Source organism: Aspergillus vadensis, assembly GCF_003184925.1.
Source record: "Aspergillus vadensis CBS 113365 unplaced genomic scaffold BO88scaffold_10, whole genome shotgun sequence".
NCBI lineage: Eukaryota > Fungi > Ascomycota > Eurotiomycetes > Eurotiales > Aspergillaceae > Aspergillus > Aspergillus vadensis.
Window position 1 is genome coordinate 885,374 of NW_020292048.1, and position 21,155 is coordinate 906,528.

Sequence of the window (21,155 nt, forward strand, 5' to 3'; positions counted from 1 at the left end):
ACACAATTTTCGTACTTTTCTCTTCCCAATAACCCCGAGAAGAAACATATTGGAAGAAAATAAAATCCAAAAAAAAAAAGGGACCCGAGATATAATGCAAGTAGAAGAAGAAGACGACGACGATAGGCGAAACCGGTAAATGCTAGCTAATGTGGGATGAACGATTTACTGGCTCTCGGCCTGCTGGGTCAGAGCTTCGATGTCAACCTTGGGCTTGTTGGGGCCGTTCAGCATTTCCAGAGCTTGAAGGTCGTCGTCGGTGAGGGTGTTGGAGCGGATGGGGCGGAAGGGAGCGGGGGAGCCGGAGCGGCTGGTAAGGAACTATTTAGAGAGTAATGTTAGTGAATGTGAATCATGAGAGATGAAACGAGAGGATGGGGGACAACATACGGAGCTGGCGGCGCTGAGCAGGGCAATCAAACTGGCCTGGACCACATCCTGGTGGATACCAACACCCCAGACTTGTTCCTTGCTGCCTGCCGCAGTGCACTGGATGTATGTCGCAGCCTTGACATCACGACCCAGACCGATGGAGTGCTCCTTGTAGTCGACGACGTCGAGATCGATGCCCAGAGTGGCCAGGGCGTGGGCCAGGGAGGAGATGGCACCGGGACCGACACCGGTGATGGCGTGCTGGATGCCGTCGATTTCGATGACACCGGTGAAGCGACGCTTGAGGTTCTTGGTGTTGAGGGCTTTGCCGGGCTCGGTAGGCGCAGGCGACTGCGAACGATCCGTGGTGATGTTGTAGTCGACCAGGTTGAAGCGAGGGTTGGACTTGAGGTGGTAGGCCTCCTGGAAGAGCTCGACGACTTCGGAGGGACGCAACTCGCGGCTGACTTCTTCGGTTCTGCGCTGCACGATCTTGCTGAACTCGACCTGCAGGGCGCGCGGGAGATCCAGCTCCAGACTGCGCAAGATAACCCAGGCGGCACCACCCTTGCCACTCTGGGAGTTGACACGGATGACGGCCTCGTAGTTCCGGCCAATGTCCTCGGGGTCCAAGGGAAGGTAGGGGATTTCCCACTTGGATTCGGGGCCGGCGGTCTCGCGCAGCTTGAATCCCTTCTTGATGGCATCCTGGTGACTGCCACTGAAGGCGCAGACGACCAGCTGGCCACCATAGGGCCATCTCTCGTTGACGGGGATCTTGTTGCTTTCCTCGACCACCTTGATGACTGCATTGATATCGGAGAAATCCACCTTGGGGGAGATACCCTGGGTATACAAGTTCAGAGCCAAAGTGACCAGGTCCACGTTACCCGTCCGCTCACCGTTTCCGAACAGGGTTCCTTCGACACGCTGGGCACCGGCCATCTGGGCGAGTTCGGCAGCGGCAATGGCGCAGCCACGGTCATTGTGGGGGTGGATGGACACGACGTACTTCTCGCGCTCGGAGACATTGCGGCAGAAGTACTCGACCTGATCGGCGAAGACGTTGGGGGTGGACATCTCTACCGTGGCCGGCAAGTTGAAGATGATGGGGTCCTTCTCCGTGGGCTCCCACGCCGCCTTGACGGCTTCACAGACTTGAGCAGCAAACTCGGGCTCAGTGTCGGAGAAGGTCTCGGGGGAGAACTCAAAGTGCCATTCGGTTCCAGCAGTCGACGGGTCATCCTTGGTGATTGAGCGAGCATACTTGGTGCAGCGCACGGCCATTTCCAAACTCTTCTGCTTGTCCATGTTGAAAACGATGCGACGGAAGCAGGGGCTGGTAGCCAGGTAGATGTGCAAAATAGCCTTCTTGGCACCCTTCAGGGAATCGACCGTACGACGGATCAGATCTTCTCTGCAGGGGGAGAGGACCTGAAGCCAGACATCATCGGGGCACAGACCGGGGGTCTCGACCAGGCTACGGGTGAAGTCGAAGTCGGTTTGGGAGGCAGAGGGAAAAGAGACTTCGATTTCCTTGTAGCCAATGTCGACGAGCATCTTGAAGAAGCGGAGTTTTTGTTGCCCATCCTGTGTGTTTCACAAGAAAGAAGTGGTCAGCCGGGTTATGCTATTTGTGTTTCTTTCCCCTTTGAGCACTGTAAAAAACTTACCATAGGATCGGGCAGACTCTGGTTGCCATCACGCAAATCGGTGGCCAGCCACCGGGGCGGGTTGTCGATGGTCTTGTTGGGCCATTGGCGGTCGGGAAGATGGAGGGGCTGAAAGCGCTTGTATTTCTGGGAGGGGTCCTTGAGCCTGAAGAGACAAGAAGGAGTCAGTCAATGGATGAGAAGCAATTGACGTGCAATGACAACCGCAATTAAACCATCTGTTTATCGCAGACACCACCACAATTGAGGAAATGCAGCAATAGTGGGAGACACATACATAGGCATGGTGATGGAGGAGAAGCGGGAGGATCCGCAGCGGGGAAATGAGAGGAGAGGAAATGCGGGTGGAAGATATGGGGAGGAGGAGGAGGTGATGAAGAGGTTGTAGATATATTAGTAGTGTGAATCACCTCACGTAGGAAGAGAGGACAAGACGAGTGATTCTTGCAATGAGGAAGGAAAAAGTTGAGAAGCTTAAAAAGAAATCAGGAACGGGGGGGAGCCAGACAAAACGGTGACGCAGAGGAAGAATGGGTAGGATTTAAAGGCGACGGGCGAGTGGCCGCCATGAGTCAAAATGGAATGACGCTCGCCGCCTTTGGCCCTCGAAATTTGCGCCGACAGCGGATGGCGGATCGCCTTCTGATTTGGTACCAGCCCAGTGTCCCCTCTCTTCATTCAACTTCTCTCCCATCATGTTACATACAACAAAGTAAACTATACTAAGAATTATTGCACCCTCCCCTGGCAACTCAATGGGTCTACCTTTTTTTTCCCGAATCAATCACCGGCCGAGAATTAGCAATTTGGTACGAAATCCCACTCCACCCATGATCAACTCGGCTGGCTGGTTGGATGAAATGCAAGGGCAATCGGCTTCTCCGCTCCTCTCTTGATGCTCGGCTCGCCGACACCGGAGTCCCTCGCCGCCCTTCAGGCACCCCGCTGTCTCCGTTAATAGCCGTCGACAGCCGCTACTATGACTCCATGTGTCCCAAATCCCAATAACCAGGAGGAATAGATTCATACTAAATAGGAAATAGGAAATAGGGGGAAAAGGAAAATATACTATGTAGAAGATCGTAAATAGTCTAAGCAGAAAATTTGGAAAATATCTATACAGTATATCCACAATATGCTAATGCGAATAGTAATTTTATTTTAGGACCCTTGAGTCCAGACCCGTCACCGTCCGCCTCATTTCTTGCCCTTCTTCTTGTTGTCCTTCTTAGCCTTAGGCAATTGCCCATTCTTCATGCTCTCCCGTGTGGCCCGACCCTTCTTCCAGCCAGAACCAGCTTCCTGGCGCTGGCGGGAGTCGTCCAGACGCTTCTTGTCCTTGTTACTGAGCTTCTGCTTCTCCTTCTTGGACAGGCCGGCATCGGGCCCGTTGAGCTCCGCCGCGCCCAGCTTCCGCGCCGCCTTCTTGTCGCGCTCCGTCTCGAACCACGTACGCTTCGGCCGCGACTTGATCTCCGCCTCGTGCTTGATCAAGTTTTCTCCCTTGGTCACTTGCATCTCCGCCTGCGCCAGCTGCTTCTCGAGCTTCTCCTCCGACAACACCTCCTCCACCTCCTCCGCCAACTCCTCCGCCTTGGCCGCCCAGGAATCCGCCACCGCCGGTTCAATCACCCGACTGGCGATCTTGGCTCCTTGCGACTTGCCCGCCTTCACCGCCGCCTTGACCACCTTACGGTCAGGCTCGGCGGCAATGGTGCATGCCCGACCGGAGCGGCCCGCACGCGCTGTACGACCAACACGATGCAGGTAGATCTCGTGGCTCTGCGGCGCCTCGTAGTTGATGACTGTCTCCACACCCTTGATATCCAGACCACGAGATGCCAGATCGGTAGCCAGGAGGAACGCCGCCTTGCCCTCACGGAAGTTCTCGACACTCTTAATACGCTGTAGTAGGAAAACACCCAAGTTAGTATCATCGATCATATCAGGGGATAGAGACCGAAGTAAAGCAACATACCTGTTCTTGGCTCATGCTACCGTGGAGTTCGGCAGCCTTCAAGCCCAGCAGTCCGAAGATAATCCGCACCCGGTGCGCCTCCTTCTTCTGTCGGAAGAAGACAATCACCCGACCAGTGTAGATCTCCTTGCAGAGGTAAAGAAGGTAGCCCAGTCGCTTGTCCTCACGTCCAGGACGCAGACGCACGAACTCCTGCACCAGTGTCACGGCGGTGTTCTTCTTGGCGTCGACCATCAGGCGCACAGGGCGGTTGAGACCGACGCGGATAAGCTTGTCGACGGTGTCCGTCATCGTAGCAGAGAAAAGCATGGTCTGGCGCGACTTGGGGATGGTAGTGAGAATCTCGTTCAACTCGTCGGCGAAACCGTCCTCGAGCATGCGATCGGCTTCATCCAGAACCAGAATTTCCAGAGTATCAACAGTGAAACTGGCCGAGTTGCGCATGTGATCAATGAAACGACCGGGGGTGGCGATGATCACGTCGGGACGCTTCTTCAGGATGTTCTCCTGCTCGCGAAGACTGAAACCACCGACCAGCTGACAGAAGGTGATGTCCGTGTACGTCGCCAGCTTCGTAGCGACATTGTAGCACTGCACCGCCAATTCACGGGTGGGCATCAGGATGGCAACGCGACTCGTCGGGACCTTGCGTGGGCGGAACAGCAGACGTTCGAGAATAGGGACAACGAAGGCGGCAGTCTTTCCGGAACCAGTAACGGCACTACCGACAATATCCTTACCCAGGAGAGCCACAGGGATCGTCTTGCGCTGGATGGGTGTAGGGTTCGAGAAGTTGACGCCGGCGAGACCACGAAGAATGGGACGAGAGAGGTTGAATTCCTGGAACGAGCGCTTCGCATCTGCCATAGCAGACTCCGAAGTCTTCTCCTCCTCAGGGGCGAAGAAAGCCTTGCGCTTCTCCTCCTCCTCGGCGTCGACCTGACTCTCGTCGTCCGAGTCCCGGTCAGAGGCAACATCATCAGGGTGCTGAACAGGGGTGGCAACCGAGTCGTTATCCGAAGCAGCATCATCATCCTCGTCCATGTCCTCGTCGTCATCACTGCCCTCGGCCTCCTCATCAGACCCTTGTTCCTTCTCCTCGTCCTCCGCATCGGACTTGTCGCTCTCCTCCGCCTCACCATCAACACCCATACCGAACCCATCCTCCGCAAGCAGCTCATCATCCTCAAAGTCGACCTCCATACCTCCATCCTCCTCATCATCACCATCATCCTCCAATTCACTAAACTCCTCCGCCTCCTTCTGCTTCTTCTTCTGCTTGCGAATCAACTCAGCCTCCTTCTTCGCCTGCCTCCTCGAGATAATATCATCAATGTCGACAGCCTTCTTATCCCCACCCTTACCATCCTCATTACCATTAATCTCCCAACCATCGAAATCCCTAACCTCAGTCGCAGCTCCGCCGACATCAAACTCAAAATCCGAATTAAGCGCGCCGTCATCTTCACCCTGATTCTCTTCTTCCTCCTCTTCTTCCTCTTCATCCACTTCCTCCTCCTCAACAGGTACATTCTTCCCCTTCTTCCCTTGCTTCTTCTGCTGTTTTTGCTGCTGCTGTTGTTCCTGCTTCTTCACCTTCTTATTCTTCCCCTTCTCCTGCTGCGCCGCCGCAGCATCATCTCTCTTGCGCTTCTTCGTTTTCGACCCAGAGGCTAGCGCACCATCGTCGCCCTCACCCTCCTCTTCAAACTGATTTAACGTATCGTTCTCGTCATCCGACAATGTGAGCACGAAGTCGTCGTCGGCGTTCGCGCGCTTTTTCGTTCCGGCCATGGTTGGCGTGTGGCAGGGAATGCGAGATTTCTTCCCTTGTTTTTTCTGTGGATGTGTGGTTCCGTGAATGTCACCGAAGACAATAATCCAAGGTAAAAATAGAAATAGAGAAGAAATAGAGGAGAAAAATGTTACACACTCCTCCCTTATGTTCCAATTCAATGGGTATGTTTTATGTATGTTGGTATCGGGATAAAGATGGAGAAAAAAGTTCAAATTTCGAAGGCGGTGGAGGCCGTTTGCGATGGCAGAATGTTGTGCTTACTGGTGTCGTGGAGGTGGTGATTGGTGCATCGGTTATCGATATGGGATCCACTCCCTTAGATTTCTATCTACTACTACTGTAGTAGATAGGTCTAACTAGCTATGCATTGGGTACATGTTACAAGTAGCAAGATTTCAATTTCAATTTGATTAAGTCACTAAGTAAGAAGGCTCAAATCTGCATGCTCGTAGATATTTGATACACTGTAAACTGACGTCCGGCGCCGCTTATGGTACGTCGGCTTTCCTCTTTTGTGCACTTTTTATCCTTTTTTTTTGGTGTTATTACAGATGCTTTTGTGTTTTTGTTGTATTTTCGTGTTCGAACACATAGGTTTGTTCGCATAAACTGGTCGTAAGATTGATCATTATCAAGGTCCTGCAGGGATCCTTGTTGCATTGAGAATGTCACAAAGGAAAAGAATCACATAAGAAAATAAAGTAAGGAACGGACCGGACCTGACTATCGGTATGGAAGAGCGAAGATATTATTCTTAACAAAGTACGCAACGTCAAGACTAGAATCGTTGTCAGTCAGTTTGAATGCTGATCATCATCCTTATCCTAGTGAAGCAGGATAAACACTTACAGTCTTTCGTTCTTTGCGCGGACTCCGCACAAGCGTCCTTGTAGTTCGAAGTTATTCTTCGCCAGCCAATCCCGGACCCAGCTCTTCGACTGGCGTTCCTCGGGAATGTATGTAAACGTGAATATCAGCCGAGCGAACTCGCGACGTCCGCCCAGGCTGTACCCAATGAGACCATGGTTGTAGAAATCATAACCGCCCTTGGTTCTGTGATTTCCATCACATACCTGCAAGAGCTTGTCCATAAGACAATTTCCGATGCCTTTGCGCTGTTGCTCTGGAATGACGAATAACTCCAACTCAGCGGTGTATCTTCCACTGGTTTCCGATCCGGTGTAGTCTTTAGCAGTAGCGTAGCCAAAGATATTCTCTCTCTGGTTGCCCGAACCGCGCTCCACGGCAACGATAAAGGGAAGGCGGGCCTCTTTGGCGGCTTGGATGCGCTGCCGGATGTCTCCTGGCTCCAACTTTCCGATGTCAACGCTCACGAAGGAATTCTGGGCGTACCAGTTGTAAATGTGGAGGAGTTGATTGGCGTCTCCTACGTGTGCCGGTCTGAGATAAATGTTCGCCCTTGGCGTGTTGGGATTTGGTGGCAAGGTGGCCATGCATTCAAGTTGCATGCGGCGCGATAAAGCTAGTCTCTGCTCCTCTAGCTCTGCTTCGGCTTTTTTGTGCATGACATAGTTGTAGCTGAGACCTGCTGCCGTCTCGTGTCTGTGTCTATGAGCTAGCTCATCGTTGGGATTGAGGATTGTGGTGGCCTTTGGTAGATTTGGGACGATAAAGGTTCTAACACCATCTGGATGGGCGGTACCATCAAAGTAGCCCTTGTGAAAAATGTCTGCGTAGTAGGCATCCTGAATTGTCTCATCGAGCCAAGAACGGAATCTCTGAAGCCATACATCGTAAAACGGAAGCATAGGAGGTGCCCACCACCAATCACACAAGTGGTCATACTTTCGCCATTTCTGATATGCGCTGGGTGGGAAAGTAGGGGGCTTACCTCGCGAGGCATACGGATGGGCATCTGGTTTCTGAAACTTCGCTTGCAAGGTGGTCTGCGCCTCAGTCGGCTTAGGAGATAGTGTCACTTGGTTGTTAATGACGTTAGGGTAAATGAAAGTCTGCCTTTCGTATGCATCCCACAGTGGAGCCAGACGATCGCCGTCGACGAAGCTGTTACGAATCTGCTCGAGGTTATCGAGGCGGTCATCCTCTGGTTTGTCATCCAGGTCATTGACTATAGAGAGAGCCGCGACGTTCAAGTCGACTTCTTCCATTGGACGCAGACGTCGATATCCCTCGATTTCCTTATAGACCTCCGACTTTGGGTCCACGCCTGGGCCGTCCCGGCATTTAGCTAATACTTCAGCATCAGCCGTTTCGACCTCCTCCTTGTATAGATTTTGATAAATCTTCGCAAGTTCCTCCTTTTGTAATCTTTTGATCTCTGCTCGCAGCTCAGCACGGGTAGTAGGCTGCTTCTCCTCGGAAGGTTCCCGCGCTGGCTGGTGAATGCTGCCCCCAAGAGGGGTACCGCCACCGGCCTCTATTCCAGTCTGTCCTGGAGCATCCTGATCTTGAGGCTGCAATGTTTCAGCTCTGGGATTGCGCAGAACGACATAGTCTGAGTCACCACTGGACGACATTTTCCCCTTATTAGCTTCTCAGGTGTCAGTTAGCACATTCCATGGTCACGACTGAGGAAGCGGCATTCATCGCTTACCAGGTAGAGCAAGCCGATGTGGCGAGTCAGACGAAGTATTTCGAGTGAATGTTAACTGACTTGGCCTCTGACGTGCTTTTGCGGCGTGTGAGGTGAGAGGAGGGTGAGAAGGACGTGCAGTGTTTCTCGGGTTCTTCTGTTCAGTCCCTAGGTCTCCTTTGTTTCTAGGGAGGATGCGCTGGTCGGGATACCGATATTGATGTTGTCTTATGTGTGCTGGGATGTAGGGGGATGGTGTAGATCTGGATGGCAATACGTGAGAACTGTCACACAATCTGCTCAGTGGCTCAGGTAACTTGACAGTGATTTTGGAAGAGAATCTGGGTGATGAGGGGGGTTTGTTTTCATGTAAAGGCGATCGGCTAGTGGCCACAACTGGCTCAGGTGCTTTAAAGCACTTGGGAATCGCCGTGGCGATCGCCTTGTGTGCTTTACTGGTGACTGCAGTGCTATTTGTCGATCTGGTAACAGTCGCTTGCATCTTATCAGCCTGACTCGGACTCACCGGATTGCGCAGAGGTGAAGTGGTACTGTTATTCTCGGCACATCGTCGTTGCGAAGGCCGGTATCCAGGAGACCGGTATTTATTGGAAATCGAAGCACTTGATACACTATCACGTGTCAATTTGATTCGCGCCCATAAGTCTGGGCTGTCATAGTCATAATCATTTTCTCGTGACATCTCTAACAGTGAGGTAGGTTAGTATCACTCACATCACCTCTCCCAAGCTTGTTCATGTTAGGCGAGGAGGATTATACTTGACATTGATTGCACTTATTGCTGCTAGGGGCCTCTGGAAAGACTGAGTCACAGAACCCTATCTAACCAAACAGGAGATGCTGTCTTCTAATCTTTCAAATTGCCTCTGTCGTTAAGTGACAACACGGATAAGGATGAGGAGATTCCTGTCCTCCTGTGGACAGAGACATACTGGAGCGCATGCGATGTGCGCACTATTTAACGAATCGATACCTCCCTAATTTTACGTTGTGCGCACATGGTGAATCTTAGTACAGCTGGGATTAAGTGGTTGCCTGTTATGTCTATGTGAAGGAAATGCATTGCTATTCCAAATATTTGATATCTGCGAATGACTCTGCTCACATTTCCTGTTATTGTTGTGAAAGTGAGAAGGTGAAAAGCCAGTACTGGGAATGCTATTACGCAAAAATGTAGGACTACATTAGGGTTGTTATTGGTTGTGCATGGGACACATGGCCTATGATGTCTTACTGTGATGTGAAGGAGGTGTAGTAGTATATTCGACCGTGAGCGGGATCTATATCGAGCTTGTCGTTGGTCCAATCTTTCTTTCCCCTTCAATTACCCCAACTACAGACTGCGATAACATTGAAAGTCCAGTGAAGATGTTGTCCATTTTGAGGAAAGCCCGGCTGAAGGATAAGGAGATGCGAATCCTGATGCTGTGAGTCTCACCCAGTGATACCTACAGCTAACGAATACATTCACTAACAGCAAATGGCCACAGAGGTCTGGACAATGCCGGGAAGACCACCATCGTCAAGCAGATCATGAATGAAGATGTCACCACTGTCAGTCCGACATTAGGTTTCATCATCAAGACGATAGATTTTCAGGGGTATGACTATCTCAATTCGATTATCTACCAGAATTACTCGCTGACTTCTACGCAGATATAGACTCAACATATGTAAGGATGTCGACCACTGATACCGCCCAGCCCCCACTAACAACCTGTCATTAGGGGACGTTGGAGGCCAAAAGACCCTCCGATCTTATTGGAAAAACTACTTTGAGAAGACAGATACATTAATTTGGGTTGTTGATGCGACCGACCGTCTTAGAGTGGATGATTGTAGAGATGAGCTCGCCGGACTCCTTTTGGAAGAGGTTCGTTGTTATCCCCGCCGGCACCGCTGCGCCCGCCCAAGAAGAGTTTTGCCAGTCACGGGCTAACCGTCACGCAGCGTTTGATGGGAGCAAGTCTCTTGGTTTTCTTAAATAAGAGCGAAGTCGAGGGATGTATGGATGAGAATGAGGTTCGACAAGTAAGTTCATACTCTTCGCTCTTTTTTTTTCTTCTATCGCTTTGGGCTCTTCATGTCGTGTCTTCCAGCGATTGTTGACTGATGTTCTTGTTAACAGCGGCTTGGCTTGGATTCTATCAAAACACATAAATGGACGATATTACCCTGCAGTGCGATGACAGGCAAGAATCTGCATGAAGGGCTAGAATGGGTTGTCCAAGACGCCAAAGATAGACTTTTCCTGTACTAACTGATGTGGAAAGTCTATGGCTTGCTCGGCACCTTTTGATGACCGCGATATGCTATTTGTTTCCCTTTTCAATATATTTTCGTACTTATGGTCTTACAGTAATGGCAGGAGTCATGTTTCTACTATTTAATGGATATGAAAACTGATGATTCGTTGGCGAAGGTGCTGGTGATAGTAGAGATTGTCTCAGCTCTTCCAAAGCACTAATTATATATTCTTCACGATGGATGTTTCGACCACATAAATACTTTTAGTATTATTACTAGCATTCAACATTATCACAAGAGTAAATGCATCCATACTCATAACCGAACTTCATAGTATCCTGATTACCCAACTCTTAACCTACGAATATCGATAGTAAATTTAAGGGAGACAACATTCTAGTACTATGCTGGCTTGCACTTATTCTGCCCGTTGAGTACTACCAAGCACCACTAGCAGAGCCCCTGTCTCAACTATTAGTGCCTGGTCGGGTATCGGAACGGCGATCAGACAAATCGCCTTCAGGGTCCACGAACTACACTACGATGGCCCTTGTCGAACATGGTAAAGGCAACGGTGTTCCCAGTTCCCACTAGGGGAGCGCCTCGCCTCGTGATTTACGTCAACCACGAGGTTTCAGCAAGGATTGCCGCCAGTAATGTGTCTCACGATACTAGTCCTGCGCCGGGTGGAAGGGGGAATTAAAGTCGTCAGACCCGATCCTGCTGGGTGGTTGATGGGACTCTTGAGAAGCTCCCGCTTATCTTCGCATATCCACCTTTCTTTCCCCCCTTCCCCTTCAAGACCATCCATCCGTGGATTCCACACCAAGTTACCAAGCTTTGTGTGCCGAGTTTGACCCAACCGAGGTTCCCAAGGATAGTAATGCTGCCCGAGTAGAAGGGAACAAACTGGACAGTAGGCCGGTCAGCCAGGAAAAAATGATTGCGTATCCGATCGCGGGGCGGCAGAGAAAGTTGAGATTTGCTCCACCGCAAAAGCCGGACCCGGATAAGTAAACAGTTCTCCGTGTAGAGAAACTTCCAAACATCCCCGTCGTCAACTGATGATGATGATGATGATGAAGCTTTGGGGGAATCCGAGCGAACCATCTCTCTTTGTTTGGGATTTGTGACACGATAAACCCCATCAGGATGGGCCTTTGATCTCGCCTATTTGGTGCCGGGAGGGAGAAAGTTAAGAGAGAGATGCGCAAGTGTCAATCCGGTCGGGCGCCTCATCCTAATTTCCTCTGGGCTTCCGGCTGTGGGGCGGCAGCTGATGTGCGTGCCTTCGCCGGGTTTTATTTGACGATGGAGGAGCATTACTATTCTTGCCTTCACGGTGCTCAGCTGGCCGTCGATACGGATCCACCACTAGAAACGAAAAAGACGCTGCCCGGCTCTCGCTGCCATTCCTTCCTTCACACTGGATCGCCCAGGGTGAAAGGTGGAGTAAACCCGACAACGACAACAACAACAACAGCAGCAACAGCAACAACAATGAGCTGGAGACACACGATTATCCCTTCCTAAGGCTCAGATCCGGCACAAATCAGTCACAGAAGTCACTCAAGTGGGCAAGAGCCAGAGTGTCGCTCAATCACCACCACCACCACCACCACTAACCGTGACACTCCCTCCACTCTTCCTGATTACTCCAACTCCTCTGGTTCACAAACAATCAAATCATTCCCCCCTCTCTTCCCCCCCTCCCCTCTTCTGTCTGGTGCCTCTTGTCAACACCCCACCGTTCCTGGGGGCTTTTTTTTTTTGTCGGTGTTTATTCGGATTGAAAGGGCATCTTTTCTTTTTCTGACTTACCATTTCTATTCTGTTCCCTCTTTTTTTTTTTTCTTCTTTACCCAATTTTTGGGCTCCTTGAACAAGTGCCAAGCTGGCCATGTCGTCCACAACCGACGCGGATGGCACTGAGGATGTCAACGACTTCCTTTTGCGCATCCGCGAATTAGGAGAGAAGCGCGATAAAGAGGACGAGGAACGCACAAAGAAGTTGGAGGAGGAAATTCTGCAGGGTCGGAAGGAAAGACAGGCTCGGAGAGCTGGTATTTGATTTCCCTTGCTTTTTTACCCGGCGCCCCCCCTTTCAAACAGAAAATTCCTAGTCGCCATGACTCACGGTTGGCTGGCGGCTGGCTGGTCCTTTTCCAAATCTGTCATCTTCAGGAATGCTGACTGTGTCCCGTTTTTTGGGATCCAATACAGAGCGGGCACGGTCGATTTCCCCCACGAAAGATTCACCGATATTAGATCCCGCTCGGTTGAGCATGTCTTCTTTCAGCCAGCGAGCGATTGACCCCCCGGAACACCTCGAGCCTACCCCTCACACCCCGGGGCATGACACTGGCAACGGGGCTGATTCGGTTCGAGATGACGCATCGATATCCACCGACAATGGCCGGAGGGGGTCTACTCTGACGGCAAACGATGGAGAGACGTCTTCAAGACCTATCTCACCTTTCCGGAGCAGAGCCGGCACTCTCTCCTGGCAACAAAGACCCACGTCTCGGGATAGCAGCAGGGCTTTCTTCTCCGCGTCGCCCTCGCGTGAGAGCCGTTTCAGAGCCATGTCCACAACCTCTAATGATGATCATGGGGTATCTCGGAGCCCATTCGCGTCTTCTCCTTCGTTCAAGGACGTACCATGGTCCCGCCACACAGAGGGAGGGAGCCCGTCTCCGACCCGCGCAAAGCAGGTAGAGGAAGACTCATTGCACCCTCTGCACCCTGATACTAGCGTCAAGGAGTCGGAGGCGAACCAAGAGCACCCCACAGAGTCGGCGAAGGAAGCAGAAAATCACGAGCTCGTGGAAGAGCGATCGCGGTCTCCGTCAAGGGCAAGCTCGACGTTTGCAGAGAGTAGTTTGGGTAATCGGTATTCGAGCATATCTTCTGTGTCGACGGCCACTGGGCTTGGCTCTCCTTTGCCTCTGACGAGCGCGCAAAAACTCGAGCCGCGAAAGACGGAGGACGGCGCAGATGACCAGATATCATCACCCCCCTCGCCTAGGCGTTTGTCCCCCGAGCGTTCTACGTCTCCTACCAAGGGGCTCGGTGGATTCGTGCAAAGTGCCATGATGAAGCGATCAGATAGCGTGTCTAAACGCTGGAGCGCTCAGCTGCCGTCGGGGCTTAGTCGAGGTAATTCGATTTCTAGCAACCGCAACAGCTTCGCTGCTCCTTCCGGCAGTGATGTTTTCTCCACTGCGCCTTCATACAGAATGAGCAGGGATGGCGCAAGTCTTTCGCCCTCGCGGCCGACCTCTAGCCATCGACCCGGTTCCAGCCATAGGCCCGGTTCTAGCCACAGACCCGGGTCTAGCCATAGCGAAGCGACTGTCGTTCATCCGGTCAAAGATGGCGAACGACCAGCTACACCTCCCGTTCCGGGCAGCAGTGGTGCGCGGCTAGATGAAGGGGACCGTAGACCCTCCCTGAGTCTGCATACACGTTCTACCAGCAGCGTTGAAAAAAGCACGGACTCCGGCTCGTTACCACCATCAAGCCCGTCAGTTTCGAGAACGATGGATCCCAAGAGATGGAGCCCGACCAAAGCTTCCTGGCTCGAGAGTGCTTTGAACCGCGATGAATCACCTAGGCATAAGCGGCAGCCCTCTCAACAGGCTTCTTGGGTCAAGGATCGGCAATCAAAAGGTAGCGTTGACTTGGGTCGAACCGCAAGCTTCAAAGAGGTCACACCCGTGGGTCTTATGCGGACTACTGCTCCTGGTGGTCACTCGAAGACCTCCAGTATCACCGGCATCCCCGACATATTTTCCAATCAAGATGCTGGGAAGACAAAGGAAGCAGAACCCGAAACCACCGCAGAAAGCGCAGATACTCAGGATAGCACTTTACCACCTGCAGAGAAGACCGAAGAGGCCTCTCCTTCGAAAGAGGAGTCGCCTACCAAAACAGAGGCTGAGCCCGAGAAAACGGAAGATGGAGCTACTAAACACAAGCGTACGCCATCTAACCTAAGCCCGATAACCAAGACCACTATCGATGCGCCCCTGGCATCCCCTCGTGATCCGCTGTTGAATCGGCCCAAGCCTCTGTCTCCTGTGATAGACTTCAGAGCCAACCTTCGACGCAGGGAAGTGGTCAAGGATGAGTCTCCCAGGGAGGAACCGGAATTCAAGAATATCTTTGGAAGGCTGAAGAAAGCAGAGTCCTCAAAACACGTGCCGCCGGACGAATTGAAAGAGAATATTCTCAAAGGCAAGGCAGCTCTGAACTCCTCGGGCGGACCAAAGAAGTCGCAGAAAGTGGACGAATTGAAAGACAGCATTCTGAAGCAAAAAGAAGCGATCAAAGCCAGTGGGGGTTCGCTGAGACGTAATACTGCGGGGGAGAAGGATGCTCCCGGCAAATTTGTACCTGAAGCAATTGCAATGCGGAACAATTTGACCAAGTCCAGCAGTATCAAAAGCAATCTTTCAGCAGCCGATTCTTCGTCGCCGCTTTCGCCGCTCTCGCCTAGAGAGCCGGGCACACCAAAAAGCACGCATGGCTTCCAGGTTGCATCGCCACTGTCCCCTGCCGGCGCTGAGCCCCTCGAAAAGTTCCAAGGTTCGCCAATCGCTCCAGAACCACCCAAGCCGGGCGTTGATGATACTGCCGAGGAGGCCGCTGAGCCAAAACTTCCGGAAAAAGAGAGAGAATGCGAAGAGCAGAAGACAGACGGGGCAGAGGTGAACGCTGAAGAGGTAAAGGAGGAGGGCATCAATCCGGTGCGTTCTCTGCCACCGGGGGATTTGATGCAGGCTACAAGTGCACCTGCTGAGACCGAGGGTCCTGCTGCTAAAAGTAAACTCGCAGGCCGATTAAACCCTGCCTTAGCGGGCCTTTTGTCCCGTGGCCCGCCCGCACCGATCAACGGGTCCATGAAAGGTCCTTCTTTCGGCAGTGCTGGGGAAAGCAGCTCAGGAGTGGAAGGTTCTCAAGCTGGCGCACTCACTCATTTGACCAAGGGTCGAGCTAGAGGGCCAAAGAGACGCCTGCCCCAGGGTACTACACCGGAAGGTACGAACTCACTCTTTGATGAAAGCAATCATGTACCAGAGTCTCCGCCAACACCTTTGGATGCACAGAGACCAGAATCGATGTACTCGGAGACGGAGGAGGAAAGTGATGCACCGGATATGCCAGCACATGTGGATGTAGAGAAAGCCGAAGACATGCCATTGCACACGGAGACGACACATGCTTTAGAGCCATTGACATACATGGAAGAAAAGACCCCCGAACCTGCGAGTCCAGTTCATGAGGCTGTCACGCATGCACCAGAGCTTCCGGAAATCCCGGGACAGCCACGACCTGAGCCCCTGAGCCCACTGCACAAGGATAATACTAATACCCCAGAGCTGTCCTCACCCATTCATGAGGAACCCCAACATGATAGCCCAGTGAAAGAGAAAATGAACTATGCACCCGAAGGTTCAGCGCCTAATCATAACGATGAGCCAGAGCCTACGACCGAATCCCACAAAGAGATTCACGATGCACCAGTGCTCTCAGCACCCAAGATTGAGGAACCTCGACCTGCTAGCCCGGTCAATGAGAAAGAGAACGATGCACCCTTGGTTCCAGCGTCTATTGATAAGGATGAATTTGAACCCGCGAGTCCACTCCAGGCAGAAGCCCACGATGTTCCAGCGCTCTCAGCACCCAAGATTGAGGAACCTCAACCTGCCAGCCCATTCGAAGAGAAAGAGAACGATGCACCCATGGTTTCAGCGCCTATTGATAAGGATGACTGTGGGCCTGCGAGCCCACTCCGGGCAGAAGCCCACGATGTTCCAGTGCTTTCAGCACCAGCCGATAGAACTGAAACCGTGCCCGCAAGCCCGATCCGCGTGGAGGTAAACGATATACCGGTGGTATCAGACGAACTTGAGCCCGCAAGCCCACTGCAGGAAGCAGTCCTCGATACACCAGCGGAAAAGGCTGAACCTGAGCCTGCCAGCCCGATTCGAGAAGAAATAAGCGATGTACCGGTGGTTCCAGCGCCTGTTGAAAATGGTCTACCTGAGCCTGCGAGCCCACTACAGGAAGAAGTCCACGATGCATTGGTAATTCCCGAACCAGTGGATAATGATGAACTTGAACCCGTGAGCCCGATTCACGAAGTCAGTCCGGCACCAAAGCTCTCGGCGCCCCTGGAAAAGGAAGACACACCTGCCTACCCAACCTACGAGGAGAACAGTGATGCACTAGTGCCCCCAGCACTCATGAGTAAGAAGTCTGAACCTGCAAGCCCAATCCAGGAGGAAATCAACGGTGCACCGGTTGCCTCAGCGTCTTTCTGTAAAGATGAACCTGAGCTTGTGAGCCCAGTCCAGGAAGAAGTTCACACTGCACCGGTGCTCAATGCACCTGTGGGTATGAGTGGTCTTGATGCTACGAGCCCGATCCAGGTAAAAGCCAATGGAGCGCTGGATCTCTCGACTCTGTTGGAAAATGAAGAGGCCAAGCCTGCAATCCTAGTCCGAGAAGGGAGCATTCACGAGCCCGAGCCTTTAGCTCTTGCGGATGGCGATAAATCTAAGACTACAAACCTAACTCTCGAGAGCCCTGACGCCTCAGGGCTGCCAGGACAGGCGGAAGAGGCAACACTCGAAGTTACAAGCCCGATCTTGGAAAGGAAAACTTATGTACCACCGCCACCGGTCCATATGGATACCAGAGAATTTGAAGCTACAAGCCCGGTTTACGACGAGACTATTGAGGCACAGGAGATGTCGGCCAGTGAGGACGAGAATAGGCCCTCATCGTCAATTTTTGGGGTGGACGAGCCCCCATCGGCCTCTTTGGATGCGCACGTTCCCGAGCCCATGTTTTCTGCCGCAGAAGAGAAGAATGGTGTTCTGAACCCCCCTTCGCCAAAAACGGAAGAACCCGAAACCAGAAGTCCAGCTCCTGAGGCGGGTGATGCAGTATTGAAGTCTCCATCAGACCTTTCGGTTGCACACGAGCCAGCACCTGCACGTCCAACCTCGGTCGACAATATTGATACTGTGAAGTCTCCATCATTGGATGCAGAGTTCGAGCTTCCCATTTCTTCGTCAGAAGCACCTGAGGCGATCCCGAAATCTCCAGCATCTACTTTGGACGCACCGAGGTCAGAAGCACACATCTCACCCATTAGCAGTCCTGCGGGAGCCTCCAGCGGCTGGCCCCTTCCTAATACTGAAGTCAAATCCAATGACGAACCGCAAGCGAGCCCGAGCCAAATTGACACGCCCGCAACAAGCAAGCCGACTGAGTTCAAGAGGAGCATCCCTCGTTTGATAGAGAGAGAGACACCGCAGAAGCCCGATGACACGACCCCTAAACCTTCAACAGTGTTGGATCAGACTGCTACCAATATTCGAGAGAATGCCAGCGCATACTTCAAGAGTATACGAAGCTCACTCTCGGCAAAGCCGCCTTTGCCACCGAAAACAGCTCCACTGCCAGCAACACCTGTCTCTAACCAGACACGGGCTTCGCCAACTCACTTTTCTTCACCCTCTCCTTCGCCTTTGAGGGCAAGCTTCAGGGACAACCAGAACTATACTCATCCAACTCAGCAGAGGTCCGCGTCCTCGCTCTTTTCCACCATAGGCTCACGCAACTCGTCGCCACGGGATAAAGCTTTGCCCTCCCCCCCTGTTCCTCCCAAGGGGTCCAGGGCCTCTGTTGACCGCTTCTCATCGAGATCTTCAACCTCTCTTGTACCTCAGGCCGATGAATCTTGGGAAGCCATATCTGATTTCTTCAAGACCTTCCCAAAATCGAGCGACCGTGTCAACATTGATACGCAGTTGATGCTAGCAGATAAGAGCGACAATGCCAAGATCAGGACTTTGAAGAGACAGTTGTGGGAGATTACAGGAGATGGAAAGAAGCAGGATCTTCCTGTCAACCAGGAATACATCTTGTATGAAGGAAGCATGTACCTGTGCGTGCATCTTTTTGAGGCTGATGGCACTGTACGCTCTGAAGTGCACCTCTGGTGTGGTGATGATGTCCCCGACTCCGCAGTCGATGATGCCCAGGCTTTCTCTCGCAAAGTCGCCAAGGATAATGGGTCCAAGCTGGAGATCATCAAGCAGGGCAAGGAACCCGCTCGGTTCATTCAAGCCCTGGGGGGCATTCTCATTACTCGCCGCGGCTTGAGTTCTCGCTCTAGCTCCTCCGCCATCTTCATGCTCTGCGGGCGCAAGCATTTGGGTCAGATGGTCTTCGATGAAGTCAGCTTCTCGCCAAGCAATCTGAGCTCCGGCTACCCCTTTGTGATCTCTGCGATGTTCGGCAAGCTCTTCCTCTGGAAGGGCAAGGGCAGCTCCGCCGAAGAGATTGGTGCTGCGCGCCTGATTGGCATGGACCTTGGGCTAACCGGTGAATTCGAGGAAGTGGCTGAGGGTGAGGAGCCAGAGAGCTTCTTCGAAGTCTTTCCCCATTGGGAACGAGAGACAGGCGATACCAGCACCGACTACTGGCGTGTGAAACCCAACCACGAGCGATATCGCTCGCGGCTTTTCCGTATCGACCACGAGCTCGGCCAACGTTCAGGGTTCTGGCTGCGTCGCTCAGGCTCGCCTTCTCCGGTTATCCGGCCCAATGACACTGTTCAGGAAATCGAGCCATTCTGCCTCAAGGACATTACTGCCAAGGGAGTCTATGTTCTTGATACCTTTTTCGAGATCTATGTGTATGTGCCACTTTCCTGTTCTCACCGCCCGACTGCTAACATTCTTCCCTTGATTAGAATCGTGGGCGACCAAGCCTCCAGCCGACCCGCCGAGTTCGCATCTGCGGTAGTCCTTGCGCACGAATATGGAATTCTCACCGCATCGCTTCAAGACCGACCCTTCATTCCGAAGAGCTTTGTCGCCCTCGGAGGAGTTCCGGAGTCTTGCAGCACTGCGTTCCGAAAGTGGATCCCGGGCTATCCTTCGCAGCGCCTTCCCCAGGTGTTCCCCCTCAATGCGGCTATTGAAGCGATTCGGTCCGCTTAATCTTCTTTTCTCTCGGCTTTTCATTTATTTCTGGGAGGTGTCCTCTCTCGTTGTGGTATACTTTTTCTTCTTCTGGTTACTAGCTGTGCATAGCGATTTCACGGGGTTTTACATGTGCATATACTAGCTCGGCTGGGTCTATCTGTACAGAACTGGGGACTGAGATGGCATGGGATGGGAAAGTGGAAACATTGCTTTTTGTATTCCAAGGAGCCTACATGGCGGGGTGTGTATGTGGCAGTCATTTTGTGCATATCTACATGGCTGTGTGCTGGGAGTTACGGTTGCTGTTCACTTATTTTACTTTTTCCTTCTTCGCTTCGATGAAGATATTGGCACTGATTCCGTGTACGATACATATCGCCTCAATATAGAAAGACTTCTACTTCACTAAAGACAGGAGGTGAGATGAGACCCGAAACCGGACCTCGCCGCGAACCATCATCCAGTCTGCTGCTCTAGTCTTGCCTTGTCAATTGCTAAGGCTACTAATCACTGGCATTCTCTATAAGAGGGAGAAAAGAAAATCATAATAAGGAGGTTTGGCGGAAATTGTAAACTTGACTGGAGAGACACTTTCTCCTTTGCACCTGATCAGCTGGAATAAGGCAATCAGGGATTATCATTGGCTGACTCCATATGAGTTCGAGTACTATTCACTTGAGTAGTAGTTACTGTATACTACGTTATTACTGCCTCAATCACCATTTCCTACTTTCTTTTTCATTTTTCTTAACCAGATATCTCCTTCCCTTTTCCGTCTTTTTGCATACATAGGGGGAAAAAAAAGAAGAACCATCGATCTTCGTATCCATACCTGACCTGTCTACTTTGCTCGTTGAGAGATTTTTATTTGTATGAGATCTTTTCCGTGATTAGCTGACCCCTCTGTTTGCTTATTCCGGGGTTCTCAGCTGGACTTCTGACGAGTAGTAGCGGTTTGACTCGACATAACTCCGGTTTTCGCATATTTGTTGATTCGTTACCTTGGTCACGGGTCTCGGAGTTATGGCACTCCGTATCGACGAGCATCGGTCGATGTCCGGAAGGAAGTGCATTCGGTTTTTGATCTGCAAGATGTGAAAAGAACGCACATCTCTCCCTCGATTTGGTTGCCTCTACTCCGTAGGTTGGCCAATGTTTTCCGAAGCTCTCAAGAGAAACATCTGATGGGCAGAGTTGGTCGCAATACTACATACATAGCTGGTTGTATATCGTCACGGAGTTTTGTCGGTGGGCATGATCAAATTAAAAAAAAAAAAAAAAGGAAAATAGCCCTGTGGCCTTCGTGGCAGCCACGAGTGGAAAACAGAGCGTGTCCGCGCATTTCACCTGCCGTCGGCACGTATACGTAGGTATGTATGTATGTACCATTACCCATTGAGTAGTCTGACAATTCAGCGGCATTTCTGCGCGATGCTTCTTCGGAGCCGAGGAGAGGTGTGTTGCCTGTCCCGAAGAACCACAGTTATCATCCCAGCATCAGCAC

The 21,155-nt window shown here is 51.9% G+C and overlaps 5 protein-coding genes across 5 annotated transcripts; 2 read left to right on the forward strand and 3 right to left on the reverse strand.

The window, feature by feature from the left end:
* Positions 1-62: 62 nt before the first annotated feature.
* Positions 63-2,567, reverse strand: BO88DRAFT_404690 (2-isopropylmalate synthase). Its single transcript, XM_025706690.1, has 4 exons — positions 2,323-2,567; positions 2,046-2,190; positions 391-1,962; positions 63-321 (listed from the first exon to the last, which is right to left on the reverse strand). Exons 1-4 carry the CDS (start codon positions 2,328-2,330, stop codon positions 166-168), a joined length of 1,881 nt encoding a protein of 626 aa, XP_025563469.1. The 5' UTR covers positions 2,331-2,567; the 3' UTR covers positions 63-165.
* Positions 2,568-3,116: 549 nt separating this feature from the next.
* drs1 (putative ATP-dependent RNA helicase DRS1) lies at positions 3,117-5,950 on the reverse strand. The gene is made up of 2 exons (XM_025706691.1): positions 4,024-5,950; positions 3,117-3,950 (listed from the first exon to the last, which is right to left on the reverse strand). The coding sequence occupies exons 1-2, from the start codon at positions 5,815-5,817 to the stop codon at positions 3,243-3,245; spliced, it is 2,502 nt and encodes an 833-aa protein (XP_025563470.1). The 5' UTR covers positions 5,818-5,950; the 3' UTR covers positions 3,117-3,242.
* A 594-nt stretch (positions 5,951-6,544) lies between these two features.
* Positions 6,545-9,078, reverse strand: BO88DRAFT_425349 (GNAT family N-acetyltransferase; the record flags this gene model as incomplete). The annotated part of the gene is made up of 3 exons (XM_025708819.1): positions 6,545-6,599; positions 6,671-8,333; positions 8,457-9,078. The coding sequence occupies 3 exons, from the start codon at positions 9,076-9,078 to the stop codon at positions 6,545-6,547; spliced, it is 2,340 nt and encodes a 779-aa protein (XP_025563471.1).
* Positions 9,079-9,764: 686 nt separating this feature from the next.
* On the forward strand, positions 9,765-10,858 carry BO88DRAFT_435209 (ADP-ribosylation factor-like protein 2; the record flags this gene model as incomplete). Its single annotated transcript, XM_025709511.1, has 6 exons — positions 9,765-9,823; positions 9,887-9,997; positions 10,053-10,069; positions 10,124-10,269; positions 10,347-10,427; positions 10,525-10,858. The coding sequence occupies 6 exons, from the start codon at positions 9,765-9,767 to the stop codon at positions 10,654-10,656; spliced, it is 546 nt and encodes a 181-aa protein (XP_025563472.1). The 3' UTR covers positions 10,657-10,858.
* Positions 10,859-12,543: 1,685 nt separating this feature from the next.
* Positions 12,544-19,666, forward strand: BO88DRAFT_339843 (putative gelsolin repeat protein; the record flags this gene model as incomplete). The annotated part of the gene is made up of 3 exons (XM_025703044.1): positions 12,544-12,706; positions 12,912-19,359; positions 19,417-19,666. 3 exons carry the CDS (start codon positions 12,544-12,546, stop codon positions 19,664-19,666), a joined length of 6,861 nt encoding a protein of 2,286 aa, XP_025563473.1.
* Positions 19,667-21,155: the final 1,489 nt, after the last annotated feature.